This window comes from Phoenix dactylifera, chromosome 3 (assembly GCF_051530095.1).
Source record: "Phoenix dactylifera cultivar Ajwa chromosome 3, Ajwa_hap1_PhDact_Kaust_v1.1, whole genome shotgun sequence".
Classification (NCBI taxonomy): domain Eukaryota; kingdom Viridiplantae; phylum Streptophyta; class Magnoliopsida; order Arecales; family Arecaceae; genus Phoenix; species Phoenix dactylifera.
Window position 1 is genome coordinate 41,637,331 of NC_143192.1, and position 22,062 is coordinate 41,659,392.

Consider the following 22,062-nt stretch of genomic DNA (forward strand, 5'->3'; position numbering starts at 1 on the left):
TTTGCAACGCAAGAAGCTGTCTCGGACTTGGGCTTGGAGGAGGGGGGAGGTGCCTCGTCCCTTAAAATCCCTAGAAAGTATCAAACCCTCGCGAGTCCTCTCCGCCACCGCCGCCGGCTTCTCTCTTTCGCTTTATGCTCTGATCTTGTATCTTCTCTCAGCGGGAGGAATTTGGACTGTTTAATTTCAGGCTGGGAAAGGTATTATGGTTCCTTCTCTCATGATTTTATCTTTATTCCTCTTCCTCCTCTTCTACCGTTATCTTGATGCGTATCTTTCTCCCGCTGTTATATTGTTTTTAGTTTAGATCTTGGTCTCTTTATTTGTTTCGGATTTATATCGATGTGAATCGAATATCGTATGCATTTTTCTGTTTCTGTCCCCTCAAATTTTTTTTGGTACCTGTAATAGTAGAAAGTTCGGATTCTTGTGGTCGATTAGGCATAGTGTTGAAGGCGCTGTGTATGTTTTGATGGGCATGCCTGTCTTGAATCACTTTGTGCTACGTCAAGTGCGAAGGTGGAATCTGGAAGCTGTATCAAATGCAGTCTTGCTGTGGGGATTTTTGGTTGATTGCTTTGGAAAGAGTAGATGTTCTAATTGCATGTCATGGTTAATGGTAGGGGATGTTGTAATTCATCTTTTGTTTCAAGTGGGTGACTTGGATTATGGCCGTCAAATATGAATTATTTGTTTCAGATGTGTGCTTTTTTATGTGGAGGAAAAAATTAGTTGAGATGAGACATAATTAGGAGTGGAAATAGAAACTATTTAGGAATTTGAGAGGAGTGGGGTACAAAAGATGTACCATCCCCCATTTGATGGGGACAAATGATAAATTTGTGTCAGAAAGACCAGAAAATCATAAAGCCTGAAAAGCTATTAGCAGAATCCATAAAAAATATGCAAAGCACTAAAAGATTGGGAACATTACAATGAAACCAGGGTACTGCAGAGATCCAGGATTTGTCGAGCATATCCATATGTATATGGTGTACTTGTATAAAAATGTAAGAAAAGAAATAAATTCTGAGAGAATTTTGGACAGACTGCTCAGCGAGGAGGTCTTGTTGAATGTTGGCCCGAGCTCGGCTCATCCCGAGAGTAAGGGCGACGCGGTCATTTTTTATTCTTTTTTTTCATACTTGATTCTTATTTGAGTTCTTGCTGTTAGAAATTGTAGAAATGATCTTCAGCGCCAAGACCATGATTTCTAGGTACAATAAGAGGGTGGCCGCCTCGGGTGGAGCTCGGCCTGAGCCGAGATCGAAGAGACTGAGGATTGAATCTTCCTCGGGTGCCACGCGGGGAGAGCCCGCTCATAAGGCCGAGCTGCCCCCGCCGGCCAGAGAAGTAGCTTAAGGAGGGGCCGCGGTAGAACAGGCGACTACGAGTGCCGTCGTGGACCCTCGTGCCCTACTTAGCGGGAGAATTGCATTGCGAGTGCCGTCGTATGGACTCGTGCCCACGAGGAGGGGGTGCAGGCTGGGCTTCTGCCTATTGCAGGCCTTGAACGGCCGCGGTGAGTGTTTGGACCTGCTGGACGAGCGGACTGTGCTGCTCTAGCAGGACCTGAAAAAGTTGGTCCGTCGGTGCCACAGGTGGCAAACTTTGAGGTGAGTTGCCGGGAGTCGGTACCTGGCGCCTCGATGCACTAGAAGCTCCTTGATTTCTTAGCCTCATGATCACAACTCAGGCCCTCCTAGCGCCATATGTTGTGGTTGAAATTTGGCCTGAGGGTGACCACGCCGGAAGGGAGCCGAGGAGACGCCAGCTGGAACGGAGAAGAGGGCCACCTCCGGTATTCCGGGGTGCCTCCGAGAAGACGCCGACTAGGATGGAAAAGAAGAGCCACCTCCCTGCGCTCCGGAGTACTTGCACAAAGCCTTGGCCGGAGATTCCGGCGAAGGCCCTCCGATGGCTAAGTTAGCCGGATCTTTTATGTGGAGGGGAGAGCTTTCTAAGTGCCTTTGATGGCCTCTTGTAGCGCAAAATAGCTTGTAGATGCTTAAGAATGCCTGTAAAAGCTTACCGAGGGCCTTTTTCTACCCTTTTTTATAGGGTGAGGGTGACGGCTATTACTTGAAATCTTGGGCTGAGATGTGATCAGCTGGCCAATAGCTGGAGATGGCATGTCGGCGGGTGCGATAGGATATGACCCTTGACAAATGCAACAGGGTATGACCCTTAATAGGTGTGACAATGTATGTCCCCTGATTGACGCGTCATAGTGTGTCTAGGCACGGCTATAGGCGAGGTTGGGCAAGTTTGGAGGCCGCGACATGTGCTTGGCAAGGTTGGCTCGAGCCTCTGGCGGGGCTGAGGTCAGCTTGGCTCTTGGCAGTGCCGAGGCCTGCCTGGCTCTTGGCGTTGTTGCCTGTGATCAAGGGAGTCTCTTCGGCTCGCGGTCAGCACTGTAGGGCGCCCCGGAGCTCGGATTGGGACGTTATCGTACCTCTTCAGCCTGCTCGGCTCTGAGGTCTGCTCGGCCGAAATTGGGTGACTCTATGCTGGAATAGGATGATCTATTTTGCCTCCCATCATTACCCTTATAAATTATTTTTTTCATGTCTTTCCTTATAGAGTTAAGATAATACGCATAAAAAGAAATAATTTATAAGGTTATGCACATAAATAGCAAATCTGTGTGGGTGTGTATGTAATTTCAGATATTTATAAGGGTATACATGTAATTTGAGATATTTTAAGGGTACGCATAGAAGCCTTTTTTTTAATAAGTTGTAATAATTGCAACTTAATCACTTCAAAAATTGACACTAGATTTCAGTATAACACATTTATATTAACATATACATTTATGAATTTCCTATAGCATCATCTCATATCTTGCCAGCTACAACATTAACTTTTGACAATGCTCCATTTCTGTTGTGGCTTTTGGTGTTGTCACATGATATGCAGTGAAAAGTTTAAACTACAAGTTAATTGATTTGCAAACTTTTCTGTCTTTTGGTAAAGAATGTGCAAGAACTTGGATTAAGTTACTTTATGATTATTGGCTTCCAAATTACAGCTCACTTATTTATAGTTTTCTTGTGTTTTCTGCTGATTCTGCAGTGATTGTTAGCCTTTGAACATCGGCAGTTGCTATTCATATGAAAATAGAAATATATGCAATGGTATGTGTGGCAGGTGTTGTGATCTAGATCAAATGCAGAGACCTGCCCTGCGAACTCCATCCTCTCTCTCTCTCTCTCACACACACACACACACACATTCAGATACAGAGCCTGTATCTTTAAAAGATTATTCAAGGTTCTGTAGTAAGTAGTTCACTTCAATGCAGTGTATGTGTAATGAGCAGCAAAGACGTCCTGAACAGGGACTTTGCTGGTAAGATACCTATCATTAGCCTGAATGCCCAAAGAATTCCCCTAGGAAAGGTTAAATTTCTGTATCTTCCTCTCCACAGCCCCTCAGTTGCCCTTGTCTTTCATCTACCATTTTTTGTATGGTTGAAACCTCTATAAAATGCTCCACTTGGGCTAGTATTAGAGAGAGTTTTGTTTGGTTGGAGGCATGGCAGTAGGGGCTTTGTTGGTCGGCGCTTTGATTTTTCTTTTTTGGGCGGAAGAAGCAGTGGATAAATGGGAGAAGAGATCAGATTGGAGGATTTGAAACACTCGCTCCTCGTGATATTATCACTGTATTAGAGAACTGGCTAACAGTTGTAAATTTATGATGCATTGATATATGCAAAAGACCATTTTGTCAAGGAAACATGCAGGGTTGGCCTTGGTTTGTTGAAAAGAGACTCTGCTTTAGCATTAAATCCTCACGTTAGGGACCCAACAAACCGTCCCCACCAATATACCTCATTTCGCTACAATTTCTTATTTCGGGGTCATACATTTGGTACCCATGTTGCTTTGCTTTGATATTTAATCTCTGAGCTTGGGGTCTCATGATAATGCACTCTTCAGGTGATCATGTCCCTAAGAAGTGCTGCCGATATCATGTGCAACAGTGTTGTCTCATTATAGAAGCCAAGCGTCCATATCACTTTATCAAATTGCTGCATCGCTCAATAGAAATGCAGGACCCGAAAAGCATGGTCGATGAGAAAGGTGAAAGCAGACTGTACATTGGCAATCTTGACCAAAGAATCACAGAGTAAGGATATAATCATTCTGCTCTCAGTTTTTTTATTAAAAAAAAAAAGTTTAATGTCTTCCTCTTAATTTTTAGTCCATTTTGCTTGGCTTGTGCTTATTCTTCATCAAAACTTCTCAACTATTTGCAGGGCCAATGTAATCAAAATGTTCTCTCCATTTGGAAAAATTGTGTCCGAGGATTTTTTGTGGCACACACGAGGTCCTAAACGTGGAGAGCCTCGTGGTTATGCTTTTATCCAGTATAGTACCAAGGAGGTAGTCAACAAACTCTAACCTGTCCTCTATAATGCATAACCTCATTATTTCCATTTGAAGTGAGCATGCAGGAGGCACAACTGGCAAAATCAAAGATGAACGGCAGGTTAGCTTGTGGGCGCCCATTGGTTGTCCGTTTTGCCAGCGAGAAGTATTTGGCAGAGACAGCAAATCCCCTCAAAACTGCCTGTGATGCTAAAATGCCAAGCATTACATGCAGCACATCAGGACAAATGAGCCGGAGTGCCAAGATTGCTGCGATAAAGAATAAACTGAAATCCTTGGAAGAAGAAGGCTGTGGCTCGAAGAAACCAAGGCTACAAACAGACGGCACTCCTTGAATTTGTGGATTGTTCTTCTAGGGGATGTCAAGAAACAGACTGATGTTGGTATGCTTTAATGATCTGTACAAGACACCAGAAGATATGCTACCAGCTTTCTCATTTGCAGAACTCGAGTGTCGTCTCTTCTCATTGTATCAACTTCTCGTCTTTCTCCTTGTATCAACTTCTCGTCTTTCTCCTTGTATCAGAACATTAGTTTAGTTGGCACACCATTCCTTCCTCTTTGCATGATCTACATTCTTTTCTACAATTTATCCATTTTTTTCTTCAGTTATTTTCAGGTTTCCCGTCATCTTCTTCTAAATTTCTTGATTTTTTTTTCCTGCATTTTCTGTTTCTATCATTGTTCATTTTATCTCCACTCCGGTGAATCACCACTAGAAATGCTTCTGGGTGCGTGGTGCCCACAGAGCCTCAAATTTCATGAGCTTCATCATAGCTCTTGCATGCTGTACTTGTTTTTGCTTTATCTACATTAGTAACAACATAGTAAAATTTGTAATTGGTTGTTCTGAAGTCTACGAAGGGCAATTACTCGTGTCAAGTTTCCAGACCGCCATGTATTTCTAATGAAAATGTACTTGTCGGTTTCATATGCCTTCTGAAATCTGATAGGGCCTGTCTGTACCCTTGAAAGATGTAGATGGGATGTCCTGCAGAACTTTTTTTTTTTTTTTTTTGGAGGGCGGGGGGATGTTTGGTCTAAAATGGGTTTAAGTATGGATATACCTAATAAAATCAAAAGACAACAATTTTTAAAATGTTCTAGACAATTTTCTCTCCTGACTCATAAGGTATTCAGGTCATATAAGAAGTTATTCAGTTCGCGGTCTTATTAGTTTTTTTTGAACAGGCCATGTCATTCACCATAGCTCAAATAAAATCCTCTTCTAATGGGTTCTTATTTTAATAATAAGAGCAACATCGTAGAGGCAGAAAAGGAGAAAGAAAAAGAAAGGTGGCCCAATGGTGTGCGGGAAGAACATGGTTTGATTAGTACATACTGATTAAGACATGACAATAGTTTGGTATGGAGATGGTAAATTAGTTTCAGGCATCTATCTAATTGGCTGCTGAAGTCTTGAACTCAATTGCTAATTTATATTTATGTCTAGTGATGCAAGCACAAGGATGATACCTTCCATTTTGTGATGAGCGACTTGCAAAGTAATCATCCATTCCCTCCTCGGTCATTATAGAAAAAGAAACGAAGTACAATAATTTTCTTGGAGAAACAGCGACCGCTCAATTATAAGCCCTGAGGCTGCTTACTGCTTAATTTGGTCTATCCTAGTTGTGTCTCAAAGTAGGATTTATGAACTTGTTTTCAGTTCTAAGACATCCTGTCACTTGGTAGGTCATCCCTCGCGTTGCCATCGATAATGAAATCTTTTGTTAATTCAAAGCTGCCACTTAAATCATGCTCATGCCTGACGTAAGAGTAGGTATTTTTAATTTTATATTAGGAATCCGTTAGAACGTCACCTTCTGGGTTACTTGACACCAACTACTTCCTTTCATTACTTTCCATTTCTCTAATGAGTTTGTGCACTAATACTTTTCCTACTAGGGTCTTTAGATGGGTACTAGTATGCATGCAAAGTATTTTACATTCTTTGAGATATTTATAAAGGAATTTTTCATATCACCATTAACTTCAAAGAGAGTCTGTTTGGTGTACCCAAAATGGAAAATCAATCTAACTAGAAAATACGGAAAAACAATCGCCAAACCTGGTTGATACTGTGAGATAGAAATCAATTTTGTATAGAAATCGAAGATTTCATGAACTAGCTTTTAATTGGTTATTCAGCAACTGGAAATCAATTTTCCTTTTTTTTTTTTGAGACATGGTAAAGTTTAAGGAACCCAGAAGGACTTCTTATTATATGGAGAAAAATTGTCGAAGTTGGAGATTGCCAGCAACTCCGTGCGACCATTCCAACCCTCCAGTAAATAAAATTCAGCTGGAGATTGGATGCTCTGATTTGCTTTATGTTACAAACAATACCCGTTAATTCTTATTTCTTCTCTGTCAAGCAACTTTCTTGGTGAATGCTATTAGTGCAAATCGGCACAGATGACACAACTTGCCATGCAACAACACGCACCTTGTGTCCTTTAAAAACATGACAACCTCATCCCGCATGCTATGTGCAATGCTCTACTGCATTTTGTGCCATTATATTTAGATGCTTGTGAAGGGAGCAAACTTCTTTAAAAAATGACTGAAAGCGGCTTGAGCCATATCTTGAGATGATATTTATAAATCAAAGTTTGGATCCTGCATTACTAGAAGCGTACTCAGACGGCATGAACATCGACAACGAATTATTTAGTTCCAACCTGTCTACCGCCCTAGGGAAAGGGAATAAAAGAAATAGAGAATCTGGGCGGTTGTCTGCCAAATTGAATAATCAAAATTATATATATATATGTGTGTGTGTGTGTGTATTTCAGCCTACAAAAATATCTAATAATTTCTTCACTGCTTGGCCTGTTCATCATCTTTAATAAAAGAAATCGCATCTTATCTTTCACTTTGTAACTTACAATTAGTGTCTGACTTTGTCTTTTAGTGCAGTTAGTACTTATTATCACCTAGGAAGATTATACTAAGAATATGCATACATTGGTTGCCATTTCTAGTGGTCAGATGGTTTGATCTATTTAACTATCATGAGGTCAAATATGGCTCATGCAATTAGTATTGTTAGCTTATATATGCAAAATCCAAGGCAGCCTCATTTTGACGTAGTTTTACTTATCCTGAGGTATTGCTAGGTTTGCTAATTATAGTGTATGCTACTAATTCTTCAATTAAGTTAGCATGCTTTACAGATGCAGACATAGACATAACATAGATCTACCACTGATTATTTTTTTCAAGTTGGGATCTACTGTTGCTTCTTGGCGTGGTAATACTGAATCTAATCCAAATAAAGGCCACCATGGAGAATTGGAGTTAAAGGTCCTTACAATTTAACTAAAGGCCTCAAGGGGACCTACCCCAGATGATTTCTTGAAATCATCAGCAGGCAAGCTGACCAAAAAATTATTAAAAAGCAAAAGTAAACTCAGACAGGCCGTATTTATTAAACATTTCCTTACAATAATTATATGCCCTTAGCTTTTCAGTTCAGGAAAAGATGTGTGACATCCTAGGCATGTCCCAGCAAAAGAACACTTCCCTAAAAAGATTTCACCATTTAAATTAAAGAGTAGGGCCATCATGGTCATTTAATCAATCAACAAGTTCTATGATGCATTCTTTCTTGTACTTATGCATCAGGCCATTCTATTTCATATCCCCCCTTCTTATCATCCATCCTCATCATCCCCATAGTCTTCCTTCCTAAGCTCCCAACCTTCAGTCTTGCAGCCTCATGGAGACCTCTCAACAGCTCTTTGGTGATAGCTTCTCTTATGGGTGGCTGGTGAACATCAAGCCCTCCTTTGAATCCCTCAATAGCAGCTTCCGCCGCTCCTTTGATGGTAGCTCCTTCATCGAAATGGACCCCGACTTGTTTTCGATGCGCTGGACGAATGATGCCCATGACTTCAATTTCAATCTCCCAAGCTCCCAATCTCCAGTCTCAGTCCATGCAGACCAGATCTTCTCTAATGGCCTCCTCCTGCCACTCCACCTCCACAACCCACCTCAGAGTGAAGTAGGCTGTGAGTCCTTTGGCACCAATTTTAGCAGATCTAACTCACTGGACTCATCAAAAGCATTGCTCTCTCGGAGCAACCGATTCCAGTCACGGTACTTCTACACAGTTCAAAGTAGGCCTGTTTCCTCAAACTCTTCGCCACTCTTCCATTCAGCAGAAAGCACACCAATTTCAATGAGCTTATCCTGTTCATCCAAGAGTGTTGCTTCAAGAAGCGGAAAGTTCAAGTCTCCTTTCTTCAGGAATTGCACGAAGTCTCCGAAGAAAATTTTATGGAAGTACCTGTGCCTTCTCATGCCATTGTATAACAAGGTGAGAGGGCTGAGCTTGAGTTCTCCGAAGTCAGCGACAAGCTGCAGGGATTCGGTCCGAGATTCTCCAAGGATGACAACTGCCTTCTCAAGCATAGAATGGTGCCGTGGAAATGCTGACAGCTCAATCTATGATGCAATTCTTTACTGCAAAAGATCAATCGTAAGTCCAATAACACACTGACAATTATAGGTCTTTTCCCCTGTTTTCTTTTTCAAAGCAGTTGAATGCTATACTAGGATGGAATTTCGTTGGATTTGCTTATGATTTTTATTATTTTTTCTTGAGCTCTATCAGGGACAGGCTTCATAAGGGAGGCAGCAGAGCATGGCTAGAGAGGAAACCAGGAGAAAAGAAGAATCCTAAAAGAATGGCAACGCTGAACAATCTCTTTTGGTCTTATCTTCTCATGTAAAGTCACAGAAAGGCTCTGTAGATGTAGAGCTTTTGAGGAAAGAAAGAAAGCATCTTGCATTTTGTTCATCGGAAAAGTTTTGAAGTAAAAGAAAGAACCTCTCTTTTAATATTGACTGTTTTACATTTGATAGTGGACTTTGTTACAGTTCAAGACATGCCATTTGATGGAGCAGTTCAGATACCTTCGGTTTAAATGCAATTATTGATGTCATTTTGGCCTACATTTGACCTGGGCCACTGCTAGATCATCTTGCGGGTTTATGGTCTCATTCTGATGTTAACGCCTTCTAATTAAACTTTGTCAAACTCGTATCTTATCCTGACAACCCAAAACAGAGCAGAGACATATGATTTGTATATAATTGTCTCTAGGTTTAACGAAGACAGAGGCGATCTTAGTGTAAGAAAGCAGCTCTTCCTTGTTTTATGCAATCAAATAGTGGTGGAAAAGCCAAACAAGAAAGAGACCCTGCTCAACAGTGTAGGGAAGAAACTCGCAAATTCACTTCTCTCATCATCTGTCTTGGCCGAAGGTGAACCAATGGAAATCCCAAATTCACACTACAAAAAATAAATTCTTTTGTCGTTGTGAAATAATAGTTCTCTCTGTAAGGTGTCCGCAAACAGGACCATCAAGTTGGGAGCACGGCATCAGAAGGTAACAAATCATATGATCTCAACATGAATAATAATAATAATAATAATAATAATAATAATAAAGATATGCTTTAGCAAGGGTATCGGTCATGATAATTGATTAATGTGAATCTAAAAGAAAGCTAGAGTTTGTCCAACAAGAACGACACTATCTTTGTGGAAATCTGATATTCAATTATTATACATGGTACAAGTGAAAGTGAAGTCTATGGTGCAAGCAGCAAAACCTTTCATGGGTAATAGAGCAAGAAGCAATTTCAGGAAATGTTGTCGCATGAAATGGAAGCTGTGAAATCCCATAGAATGTTTTCTCTTATTGCTCAAAGTGAACATAACAACTCAGGTCCTCACATAGGCTAGCTGAAAAATATTTTTTGGGTTTCTTAATTTTGTATTAGTATCCAAGATTTTCTGGGCGAATAACCGATGTGGGACTAAACACACACTCGTATGGGTCCTCATATACTTCTTTCCGTTCAAGCCCTGACGTTCTTGCCAGGCTAAGAGTTCAAATCTATTCAAATCTAATCACAAGCACCATGATCGATTCGTGATCAGTCTCTATGAAAGTGTTGTAGTGTTCCCTAGTCCATTATAGGCTATGGGCCGAGTTCGCTCATACACCATTTGCAACAACCTAGGACCTTATCCAAAAAAGCTAGCCGAAAGGTATTTTTTGAGTTCTTTAGTCTTGTATAAGTACCCGATATCTCCTCAGCGAATTACCAATGTGGGACTAAACACACCCACACGGGTCCTCACAGCAAATGCAGAAAATATGTTAAAAAATATTGTCTAAATCACATATGCGAATTTCACATAATTCAGCCATGAGCAAGGATTTTTTTTGCACCATGCTTGGCAGCGGCAACCAGTGGCTCTTGTCAGCCTGCTGGGTCATCTCTACCAAGAGGATGAACCTGAGCAAGTGGTGTAGCTCAATTGCCAGCTTCCTCCGACAATTGGCAATTCTGAAGGACAGACAACATGACACCCACTGAAATGTCCATTTACTCAAGACCATATAAAATGGTGCTTCCAGGCCCAATATTTAGCAAGTGGGAGGATTGAGCAGAGGCAAGTTTGCAGCAAACGTCCATGAAGCATTTATTAGAATTGTAGCTCTTGAAGAATTTTGCAGTGACCGGTAGCAAGAAGAAAACAACGTAAACATGGACAGGTCGCGTTAGGCCTCGCATTCTGTCATCGGAAAAGGATGAAACATCGCTTGCTATGGCTTGGAGATTTGGCCCACAGGTAGAGGCCGGTAGGAGGGAAGTTTGTCATGGTGGGATCAAGTGAATCACATGGGAAGAGGTGAAGCGAGGGAGCGGAGAAAGGGGCGCTCTGTGTTTCCATCTGTCTCCTTTTGTCTCTTTGTTGGTTCATCATCTGGTTTCTTGGGTGCATCTCCATCGGGCTTATTTCGGGGATGGATGGCTCCTTGTGGCGTGGGGACCGAAGGCCTTGCTTCGCGCAGCCTGTCGGGAGCCCAGATCTTGCTGTCGCTCTTGGCCTCGCCAGATGGCAACTTGTGTCGTGAATGATTTCATCAGTTTGCAGAAATTATGAAAGGAAATCATCAACAGTGGTCATATTTTGAGATGTATTCCATGAGTTGGTATTAAAGACAAATTTGCGCGAATGGTATGCTGAATTACTTTATGGAAGCTGTCATTCTATGAGTCCGAAATGTGATCTTGCTTCTCAGAACATTGGCAATTATATACTAGTAACAGATAATTCAGAAAATAAATTGTTAGCATAATTTTGTAGATCACGTAACAAGTTGTATTAGCCTATATTATTTTTCTTTATCGGTCAGTATTATTTTTTATTATTAGTATGATTAGTGTGTCCAGCCTGGTGTGATCTTTTTTCCAAGTTTCTTGCTTCTTGATTAGACTACAAGACATGTTCATAAAATTCTTATCTAGTTCTTTGAATTCACCAAATGGCTGATCTTGCATGCGAGCACATTGACAATTTTGCATCGGCGAAAAACAATCCAAAAACTGAATTAAAAAAATTAAAATAAAAATATTAATTCTGGATAGTGGTTTTCCTGGAAAATATGTTTATGATCACCTCTGTTCTTCAAAGGCCCTGCCAGCAGTTTCATTTCACATTCAAAAGTTGCTAGTTAGCATTAGCCACTAAACCTAAACACACAAGTAGTTGAAGAGTTTTTTTTTTTTTTTCCCCTTTTTCTGATGAAGGGAAGGGTTAGCCACTCAACTTTATTGAAAGGAAATATTTACATCAGCAGACAGAATAGAGGAGATCTGCAGAATGTACAAAGGCTCTGATCATCAGATCAACCTGAACAGCACAACTGAACAACTGAGCCCCAAAAGGAGCAAAATTAGATGATACATTTCACAGACCCCAAGATGACAGAACTTGAATTCAGGATAACAGCATTAAAGCAGTGGGGCATCTGAAGATGGCTAGGCAGCAATAAAACATCAGAAGAAACCTTGAATTCAGAAAGCAGAAGAAAGCAGAGAGTGGGCAAATTATGAGGATAAGTCAGAAGCCATTCCTTGAACTTCTGAACCTTCTGAGAGAACCATGACGGAGAGCCTTATCTTTGTCTTCATTACTTGAACTGGAACCTCCATTGCCTCAACATTTAGAAAGATATTAGAGGGCTCCACCCAAAGCATGAGATGTTCGATTTCTTGGAATAACAGGGAGATCTTTTGCTTGCATAACAGAGGCGAATTGGCAGTTGATATCATTATGCGATCAACTGTTTCATTTGATACACTGCAAAGAGCACAACCTCCCAAGCATTTAATTTTGGTAGGAACACTTGGTCTCCAGATAGCAAAAGCCTTGGACCATTTAATATTAAGTAATTGGTGTTTAATTTTTTGAAGGGTAAGCATTGGGGAAGGGTAATATTGAGTTACTGACGTAGCATTGTCACAGGCAGATTAATTCAGCAATAAACCACTGGTTAGTAAATATCTCATGATTAACTTGTGGATGGGAAATTTTCCCCATGGATTCAATTACTCTCATTATGTTAAAAACGACTAGCAGGAAAAAGAGGATGGAGCACAGATCTAAAAGTGATCAGTGGGTGATCCAAGTGGATTCGCACGAAGGATTCTTTTGTGCCCGCTTTCTCCCCACCACCTCACCTCTCCCAATCCAATCTCACATAGCGCCTTTTCTCAATCTAATTGATAGCCATGCTTAAGATCCTCCAAACTCTTAGGCCAAAAATATTGCCCCTATGAGAAACAGTGCCTCCAAAAGGAGATACTGACAAATGATTAGTGCTACATGAAGTTGTTACATTTGTTGTATGGCATTCAACTCATGTTATTGCTATAGGCCAAGATATATATGAGATTGGAGGTTTTGATTACCAACCTTAATGACCGCTTTGATGTGTTTTGGAATTCCTCCCAAGTGCTTGATCTTGAGTTGAGATATAAAGATGACTTCATCCATATTGCCCTCTAAGGTCATAGAGCAGTTGATTCATCCCTCCTCACTCAAGGAGGGCCAACTTAATTGCAGCACAATTTTGCATGCATCAAATTTGTTCATTCTTCTCATGAATTATTTCTCCATCCTTGAGGAGAGGAAAACCTCATCATAAGTAGATTGACATTCATGTATATAGTTGAAGTCATACTTAATCATATTTTTGCTTTATTGGAAATGATAAAAGGTGCACTAAAAGCTTATGACAATCGCTGAAATTAACATCCAGCTTTTAGTATCACCCAAATTACATATCTCCTTTTGGTTGGTGTTTGTCTTGTTCACGAGGACCTTCCCTTCTTGATTTGCATTCATCAAAGCCTGCTTGAAGTGCCCTCTTTATCATAAAGTCCATATAGAGATTCTGTGCTTTCACTCTCCTATCGACGAGTTCCTCTATCTGCCAGTTACATATAAAAAGCCAATATAGAAGTTAGTAAACATGCCAATTATACATCATACAAGTCAACCAAGGAGTCGGTGCTATTGCATGGAAAAAAGAGTTGGCTGAATCTATATCATAATTGCTAAGCTATAGATAATTTGAGAAGATATAGAAATGTACTAAAACCTCTTAAAGTATAAGGGTAAGAGAATTCATGAAGTTATCATCTACAAGATTAATCTTGATATTTAGGAGGCATAAACATAAATTCCCAATCACTTCCTATTTCAACAAAGATGAAATCAAGTTGAAGATTTTGATGACCCAATGCTTCAGGCTTGAATTCCAATGTTGGAAATTAAAGCTCTCATAAGGATTTGCCAGCATAAGAAATAGTAACTCTTACTAAAGCGAGATATTAACCTAAGCCAATCAAGTGCTTTCGTAGAATAGTTGGAGATCCATGTGGCGGTGTAAGAGCACTGCCACGTTATTGGAATTAATACTAAAGTGTTCGAGCTTATGTCTCTTTCAATGTGTTGTAGAGGATTTCTTCAGCAAAATGGTTTTGAAGGTTAGGTCATTTGATCCTCTTTTAGACTCCTTTTGACTAGCGATGAGGCGCTTAGTGATTTAGGAGTTTTGGGCTAGTGCTTTATATTATGTTACTATAGCAAGCAAACCATCCATATACATACAAATATACACATGCACGTATACACGCGCGCGTGCACTCCTCTGAAGCCACCTACGAACTAGTGGCTTGTTTTTTGGTAGATTACTGAATCTATATCAGGAACAACTATGAGTTTTACATGAGTATATTTAAATATGATAGTTGTAATATTCATACATTTGTTGACATTTAAGCATGTATCACTGTAGTGTCGCTATTCGAAGAGTACTACATAACCTTGTAGAAGGTTATCAATTCCTAAGATAAGAAAAAAGATTATAATTAAATCTATTTTGTTGAAATTATCACCAATCTTTGTTTTAGTATTCAAATGATATCTCAATCTTGGTTCTACATATCAATTAAGTCTTGAGATATTTCTGACCTCTTCAAAATTTCATTGCCTTTCACCTTGGCTGACTTAAAGACATGTTATCAGCTACTTATTAGGATGACTAATATATATATGGAAAGACAAGTATTTTGATAAAAAATAAGTAGGAAGACACATGCCTAATAATTGGTGATATTAGAAATATCTTAAAAATTGCTCAAATAAATTCCTAAGACAGAAATTTAGTAGGAGTCTAAATGAGAAGGACCACTTTCTAACCAATTCTAGGACTTTTACTTTTCATTTTAAAGGAAATATTGGTTGTGTGTGAGGCGCCGATGCACCAAAAAAAAAAAGAAAGAAAATATTTTGCAGCTCGAACAAGATCTAAATTTATTTTTTAGAAGAAGAAAAGGGATGAAAAAACATAGATTGAGAATGTTTTAATTACTTTTGTGATGCATACCATATAATTAGCAAGAACTATAATGCACAATGAGATTGACACATTGAGAAATTAGGCCCATAAGATCTACATCCATGGTGAGATTTACCAGATTTATATGGGAATTATATGGTATGATGAACGAAGATGTGTTCTAAATGAATTGCATATATAAGTGGCCATGGGTAGGACCCTGAATAATTATGCACCCTAGATTTTTCTCTCGTTTTTATGGCAGGATGATTGGTAGCATAGGTGCCCATGGACCTCAAATATCCCTTGGAGGCCTCCTTATTAAAACCCCCCTTTTCACAGGCTCTCAAGAACTATTAGTTATCTTATTAAGAGTAAGGATTAGCTTAAAAATAAAATGAAAGACTAGCTATTTTATCAACACTAGAAGTTACCTTTTCTTGCTCCTCCATATGAACTCTTTCATTCTCATTAGAGTGAGCATGCTTCGAAGAAAAACCCTTCTCCATGGAGCTCATGGTTGCTGAGAACCTACTAGTATGCCTTATATATACATATGGATGTAAGCGTAGAAGGTAAGTTTAGAAGATTTTTACTCAGATTCCTACTTGGATACTCCGATGCGCAAATATCCAGTGGAAATCTAGTGAGATTCACTATAATTAATAATGGTACGGAATCGGATATGAATTCTTAAAGGATAGTTGAAAGCTCATTATTTTAGAATAAATTAGCTAAAGATTCAAAATTTTAAAGGAATATTAAAAAATATGAAGGGTCTCACATTATGTTACAAAGTATAAGATTATCAAAGCATTGCCCTAGACACTTGGTCACAATAACAGTGAGCTTAAAATATATTGAAGGGTTTGAAACAGTAAAAGAACAAATATTCAATAATAAAAATTCACATGAAGAATTATGTTGAAGGGCGCACATGTATATATAATTGGTTCATTGTTCAATTCAAAATTTGTGTTCACTTGTTTTCAGATGCGCATTCACACTATATTACCCTTCCTTGGGACTTGATTGTGCTAACTATGACCAAAATATTTGTATTCATGTTTATTTACAAACTCAATTTCAAATATGTACCATTAGGTATCACCATCATGTTGCTGTTCCCATGTGAATAAATGTTGCATATCCTTTGTTCCATAGATGCTTGCTGATTGCCAACCGTAAAATGTTACCCCCCTTGAATTGCATTATCACGTGTCACCCCATTGGAAACATATTAAGTGCTGCTAATTAAAGCTAGCAAATCTTGTCACAACTTTTTGATGCAACCAAAAAGTAGAAGAGAGTTTGCATGTGCGGTTCGGCATAATTAGATTTAGTCACGGGTGGCAATCGGGTCGGCTTAGGTCAAATGCGGGTCGGGTCAAAAATTTATCAATCAAAACCCAATCTGTTTATTAAATAGGTTAAAATTTTAAATCTAAATCTGACATGTTTATTAAATAGGTAATCAGATCCGACCCACATAATCCATTTATTAAACAAGTTAAACAAGTCAAACGGATTAAACAGGTTAAACGGGTTAAATAGGTTAGACGGATTTTTTACGAGTTAAATGATTTAAAAAGGTTAAACAAGTCAAGCGGGTCGAGTTAAACAGGTTGGAAACAAGTTAAGTAGCTTTCAAATAGGTTAAACGGGTCGGATCATAATCCAATCTAATTATTAAATGGGTCAAAACGAGTTAAACGGGTCAAAGATTTAAACTTGAACCCAACCCATTTAATAAATAGGGTTAGACAGGTTGACCCATTTACGACCCAAATTTATTTATGTCAAATCCAAACCTGCTTGAAGCAGGTCGTTCGCAGGTCGGATTGACAAGTCGAGTCATAAATTGCCACCCTTAGATTTAGGTAATTTAATAGGTCTGCCCAATTGATGTATTTTGTTCTCAGTCTAGAGACTCGACTCAAATTAATTCTTTTGATATATATGTAATAATTGAGTTTAGTCAACACAACTACAATCCAAGCCTATGGTGGCAAAATACCAAAACATCGAACTACTGAATATGAATGTAAAGATACGCAAAATTTAGGCTTGTACATTATGCAACCAATAGTTTAATAACATTAGCATTAATTGATTAACATTTGTTAATAAGTTAGCCATGTCAACTTAGGCCAATGGATTGATCATATTGAGTTAACAGGCCAACCACGTTGCCTTAGCACAACCCGGCTTATTCATTGAATAGGTTGCACTTATTAAGTTGTATTACCTGATTACTAAGTAGATATGTCTGGTTTGAGATTTTGATGCATCTGTAAAAAGATTTCTATCTAGATCCTCAAGTCATAGCTTGGCACGAGCTTAAACAAAAGGTAATACATTGCAGCCCTAGCTACTTGTGGTGCTGCTTTTTTCATGCTGCCCCAAATTTATCTTTCTAGACAATTTAATAAACTAGTCTATTCATATATATATATATATATATATATATATATATATATATATATATATATATATATATATATGATTTTTTAAGTATATATTATTTTTGTCATCATCTAACATGATGGCACGTATATCGATCGCGGCAGTTTTGTAGAAAACTTTTTTTTTTGTTTCAAACGCTTGAATGCTTTGCAACTATGGTGCTAGATACCAAGTTTCGGAGGAGTAAAAAAAATTCAAAAAAAATTCCTCTTTTTTTTATTCCATTACTAAATTTTAAATATATAACATCTAGGTGTCTTCTTCGTACTATTGTTCCCTTGTAAATAAATTCTACAAGTAGCAAGGTCCCTTTACACTGTGTGTCAGATAATTGATATAAATGAGGACCCATGCAGACGTATATTTAGTTCCATATAGATTATTTGCTGAAGAGATTTTGGGTACTATATATGACTAAAGAATTCAAAAAATATCTTCTGATTAGCCTTTTTGAATAAGGTCTTGGTTGTGATAAATGGTATTAGAGTGAACTCGGCCAATAGCGCATGTGGACTAAGGGGTACTACAACACGGGCTCATTGAAATAAAACACGGAACGATCGTGGTGGTTGTGATTAGATTTGAATAGATTTGGACCTTTAGCCTGATAAGGATATCAAGGCTTAAAAGGATCCACGCGAGCGTATGTTTAATCCTATATCGATTATTCATCAGGGACATCTTGGATACTTATATAGGAATCCAAAAAATATCTTGTAGCTAATCTTTTTAGGTGAGGTCTTGAGTTGTGACAGCCGGCTATAAAAGAATTGTGCTACAACGTGTTACACATTGAGGAGGACACAAATTTATATGGTGTTGATTTATACCTTGTAATAGTATTTTTTTCTTCTACAACTTAAAGTTTGGCAGTTTTTTGACAGAAGTTGCCAATCCAACTTAACTTGGCAAAAAGTTGCATGTTTAAGTATAATTAGATTTAGGTCATATAACGGGTAATCTAACTGACCTATTTATTACATAGGTTTTTTCTAGTTTCAGATTGATCCTTTTGACACTATGATAATTGAGTTGAGTTAGCATTATTACAATCCATCGAAGCACTTGTGATGTATCAAAGTTAAGCTTACGCATTTTAAAAAACAAAAAAACATGTTGCTTCACAATATTTTAAGCCTCCCACCAACCTAACCGTGAGGATGGTTGTGGTTAATAGAAGTGGGTCTGCGTGGGATCTTTTTCAAGCCTTAGAAGACTTAAAATTCGCCTACGATTAAAAAAAGAGATCAGAGAGAGAGAAATATAAAATTCATTGCTTATTGAATATTAGTAATACAACACAATATATTTCACGTCCTCTGTTACATGAATCTATCATAGAAGCTGTAACAACCTAGAACCTCACCCAAAATGACTAGTCGAAAGATATTATTTGGATTTCTTGATCCTGTATAAGTACCCAAGATCTACCCAGCGAATAACCGATGTGAGACTAAACACACGCTTGCACGGGTCCTCACATACTCCCCTATTTCAAGCCCTGACGTCCTCGTGAGGCTAAGGGTTCAAATATATTCAAATCTAATCACAAATATCACGATCGGCTTGTGATAAGTTTTAATGTATCCATACTGCAGTATCCCCTAGTCCACATAGGTTATGGGCCGGATCAACTCTGATACCATTTATAACCCAGAACCTCACCCAAATTAAATGACTAGCCGGAAGATATTATTTGGGTTCCTTGATCCTGTATAAGTACCCAAATCTATCTAGTGAATAATCGATGTGGAACTAAACACACGCCCGCATGGGTCCTCACAGAAGCAATATTGTCGCTGCTCCTTTGAAAATAGAAAGATATTCACCATCAATTTCACTTCATGTGAGTAGATCAATCCTTCACTCTATGGATAGAGCTTCTCTATGTGCATGCAGGTTGAACCTTCGCATGTTGTATCCATTGATGATTGAAAAATTCTCTTCCGCCGAGAAAGATTTAGAATCCTAAAATGTTGGAAGGGGATCATCAAACCAAGCACTTCATTGGATACTTTAGCTATAGAGATTCTAGGAACAGAGAACACCGCACACTCCATGGGATGTCAAGGGTTAAAGTAGAGGGCAATGGGTATCTAATAACAGTGTCGTTATAGTGCCGTGTGTTGGGAAAGGAGAGACTAAAATTATCTTTATGCTCTTGTGAAGAAGAAGTTGGTAGTCATCGATGAAAAGAACTTCGTTAAATAGCTTTTCTTTAATGAAAAACTACTCCTTGGTGGTTAATTTCAGTAAGAACTACCTTCAAGTGACCTCTTGGATGAAGGACAAGGTGGCCAACCGTATTGTTTCAGGCACAGCGCATAACAGAGTCGAAAATCTTACCCCAAATCATGATCATTCAATTGACCAATAACTTAATTGGTTGATCCAAATTAGCTGTGGTGTAAGCACGTCTTCTCAACAGGACCCAACTGCTTGAGAGGAATGAACTGGTCATGGTAAGGTTGGAGATTTTGCTCTCCCCTAAATGAATTAAGTTTTCACCTCTAAATCCTTTGCTTGATTAGAACCTAACATATTGCGAATCCTACTATGGTTGGGTTTATATTGTGGATCACTAGTTTTTCTATCTAGAAATGAAAATTCTCCTTATGACGGGGAATGAAGGCTTTCTTTCAGGTTGCCAGTCAGGTGCCTAGACCTTGGTATCAGTCTGAGAACAAACATGACATTAACTGATGTCTTGAATAATATCATCCAAAGTCTGCGTCTGTCATGATATTCCTCGCAAAATCAAGATGAATTAGCCATATTTTCGAATATGTTATATGTGTTGGAATGAATGTCTAACATTGGTTATGCATGCAATAAGCACGTCTATAAGTTCTCATGAATGTGTTCCAATATGCTGAATTTTTAGCTCAGCACAAATTATGAAACAATGAAAGTTAGCTTGACGATTAAATTCAGGTAACTTTGGTCGAATATGCTTTAAGTGGCATATTATAGCTCGGGTTTGAACGATTTCTAGTGAATTGGAATAAGATACCATGGTTCATGCATGATTCTTCAAAATCTGAAGCAGTTTGAATCAAGATTAGTTTGAACTGATCCTCGTCTTTTACACAAAAGTGAATTTTTTATAGAATTCGTACCTAAAAAGCTCTTACGGAAGAATTAAAATAGATTACAACGAAGCTTTCGACATTCAAGGATTAAAAAAAATATTTTTGATGCTTAGTTTGACAGAACCCTTTCCATAGAAAGGGCTTAATTTTAGTTAACGAAAATGACAAATATATCAAAGGAAAAAACAAGATAATGCTGGAAGGATGCCATCTTTTTCCCTCCAAGCAAATATCCTTTTCTGCGAGGTACTCCACAATTAATTTGTTCAGACCCATTCTTCGCACCAATTCTTATCTCCAAGCATTTAATTTTCACCCGCACCCTCTCCGATTCCAACACCCCCTCAGAGACTCAGATAACCCCATCCTCGACCAAAGTAGAGGGAAAAGGAGCAAGAATTGGACTCCCCATTTGCACCTCACCAAAGAACACAACCCCATTGTTGTTATATAGGAGAAGAAAGGCGCATGCATGAACCCAAAATCCACCCAAATTATAATGCTTTCTGGAACAAGAATAAAAACAAGATCGTATTTAAGACAATGAAAATGGTTGGTGAACACAAAATCTGTGACAGGGGTTGTATGCGTCAAATAGCTGAAATTATACTTACTTATATCAATATGTTATCATATGTGTAAAAGATTTCACGTAAAAAACATACGATGATGATAACAGTTGATGAAATTCAGCTGCAGCTTTTGGTGGCCATGACAATAAGATTAAACAAGATTACGAGTCATCCTCTTTATACTGGTACTTGTCTTTTTGAGAGGCCATTTCATTTGCTCGCTTTAGTAATTTATCCATATACTGGTCATATGCATCCTTTCTAATCTTTAAACGTTTTTCCACCTGCCAAATTGCATTTCAAAAGCCAAGTTAAAAGTTAGTCAGTGTGCCGATCGACTAATTAAATTATAAATTAGAATGAGGTGCTAAGTCGTATTGGAAATATATGTGCTGAACTTGACAATGTTAAAAACATCATGCTGCTACCCTCAATGCACCATACCATGCAGCATGCTATCCCGATTCTAGTGTTGAATCAAAGAGAAGCAAGATCATGTATGCTTTTTTTAATCTAAAACATGCCTCTATATATGTTCCAATAATAAATGTTAAAAAGCTCTGCATGTGCAAATATTAGATTAAAATTTAGTCAAAACTACCTTATATATGCAAGCAATATCAAGGCTTCTATTTGCTCATGGCATTATTTTATTAGTACTTGACACATCTATTGCTAAAACATGGACGGCTATCGATCCCCTATATGATTGTTAATCCATCTCTCTCTCTCTCTCTCTCTCTCTCTCTCTCTCTCTCTCTCTCTCTCTCTTATGCAATGCATGACAAGAGTTACTTAAAGGTAGTAAGGTATCTTGATT

General features: G+C 38.5%; 2 protein-coding genes across 3 annotated transcripts; both read left to right on the forward strand.

The window, feature by feature from the left end:
• Positions 1 to 5,009, forward strand: LOC103717362 (RNA-binding protein-like RNA recognition motif protein). 2 transcript variants are annotated; one of them, XM_088718453.2, is made up of 5 exons: positions 1 to 200; positions 3,079 to 3,140; positions 3,945 to 4,134; positions 4,265 to 4,391; positions 4,463 to 5,009. In XM_088718453.2, the coding sequence occupies exons 3-5, from the start codon at positions 4,055 to 4,057 to the stop codon at positions 4,730 to 4,732; spliced, it is 477 nt and encodes a 158-aa protein (XP_088574579.1). In that variant the 5' UTR covers positions 1 to 200; positions 3,079 to 3,140; positions 3,945 to 4,054; the 3' UTR covers positions 4,733 to 5,009. The 2 variants fall into 2 exon arrangements, with proteins under 2 accessions (XP_088574579.1, XP_008803933.2); XM_008805711.6 differs by lacking the exon at positions 3,079 to 3,140 and having other exon boundaries at positions 2 to 200.
• A 2,945-nt stretch (positions 5,010 to 7,954) lies between these two features.
• LOC103717363 (putative membrane-associated kinase regulator 6) lies at positions 7,955 to 9,245 on the forward strand. The gene is made up of 2 exons (XM_008805712.6): positions 7,955 to 8,883; positions 9,019 to 9,245. The coding sequence occupies exons 1-2, from the start codon at positions 8,122 to 8,124 to the stop codon at positions 9,031 to 9,033; spliced, it is 777 nt and encodes a 258-aa protein (XP_008803934.3). The 5' UTR covers positions 7,955 to 8,121; the 3' UTR covers positions 9,034 to 9,245.
• The last annotated feature ends 12,817 nt before the right edge of the window (positions 9,246 to 22,062 follow it).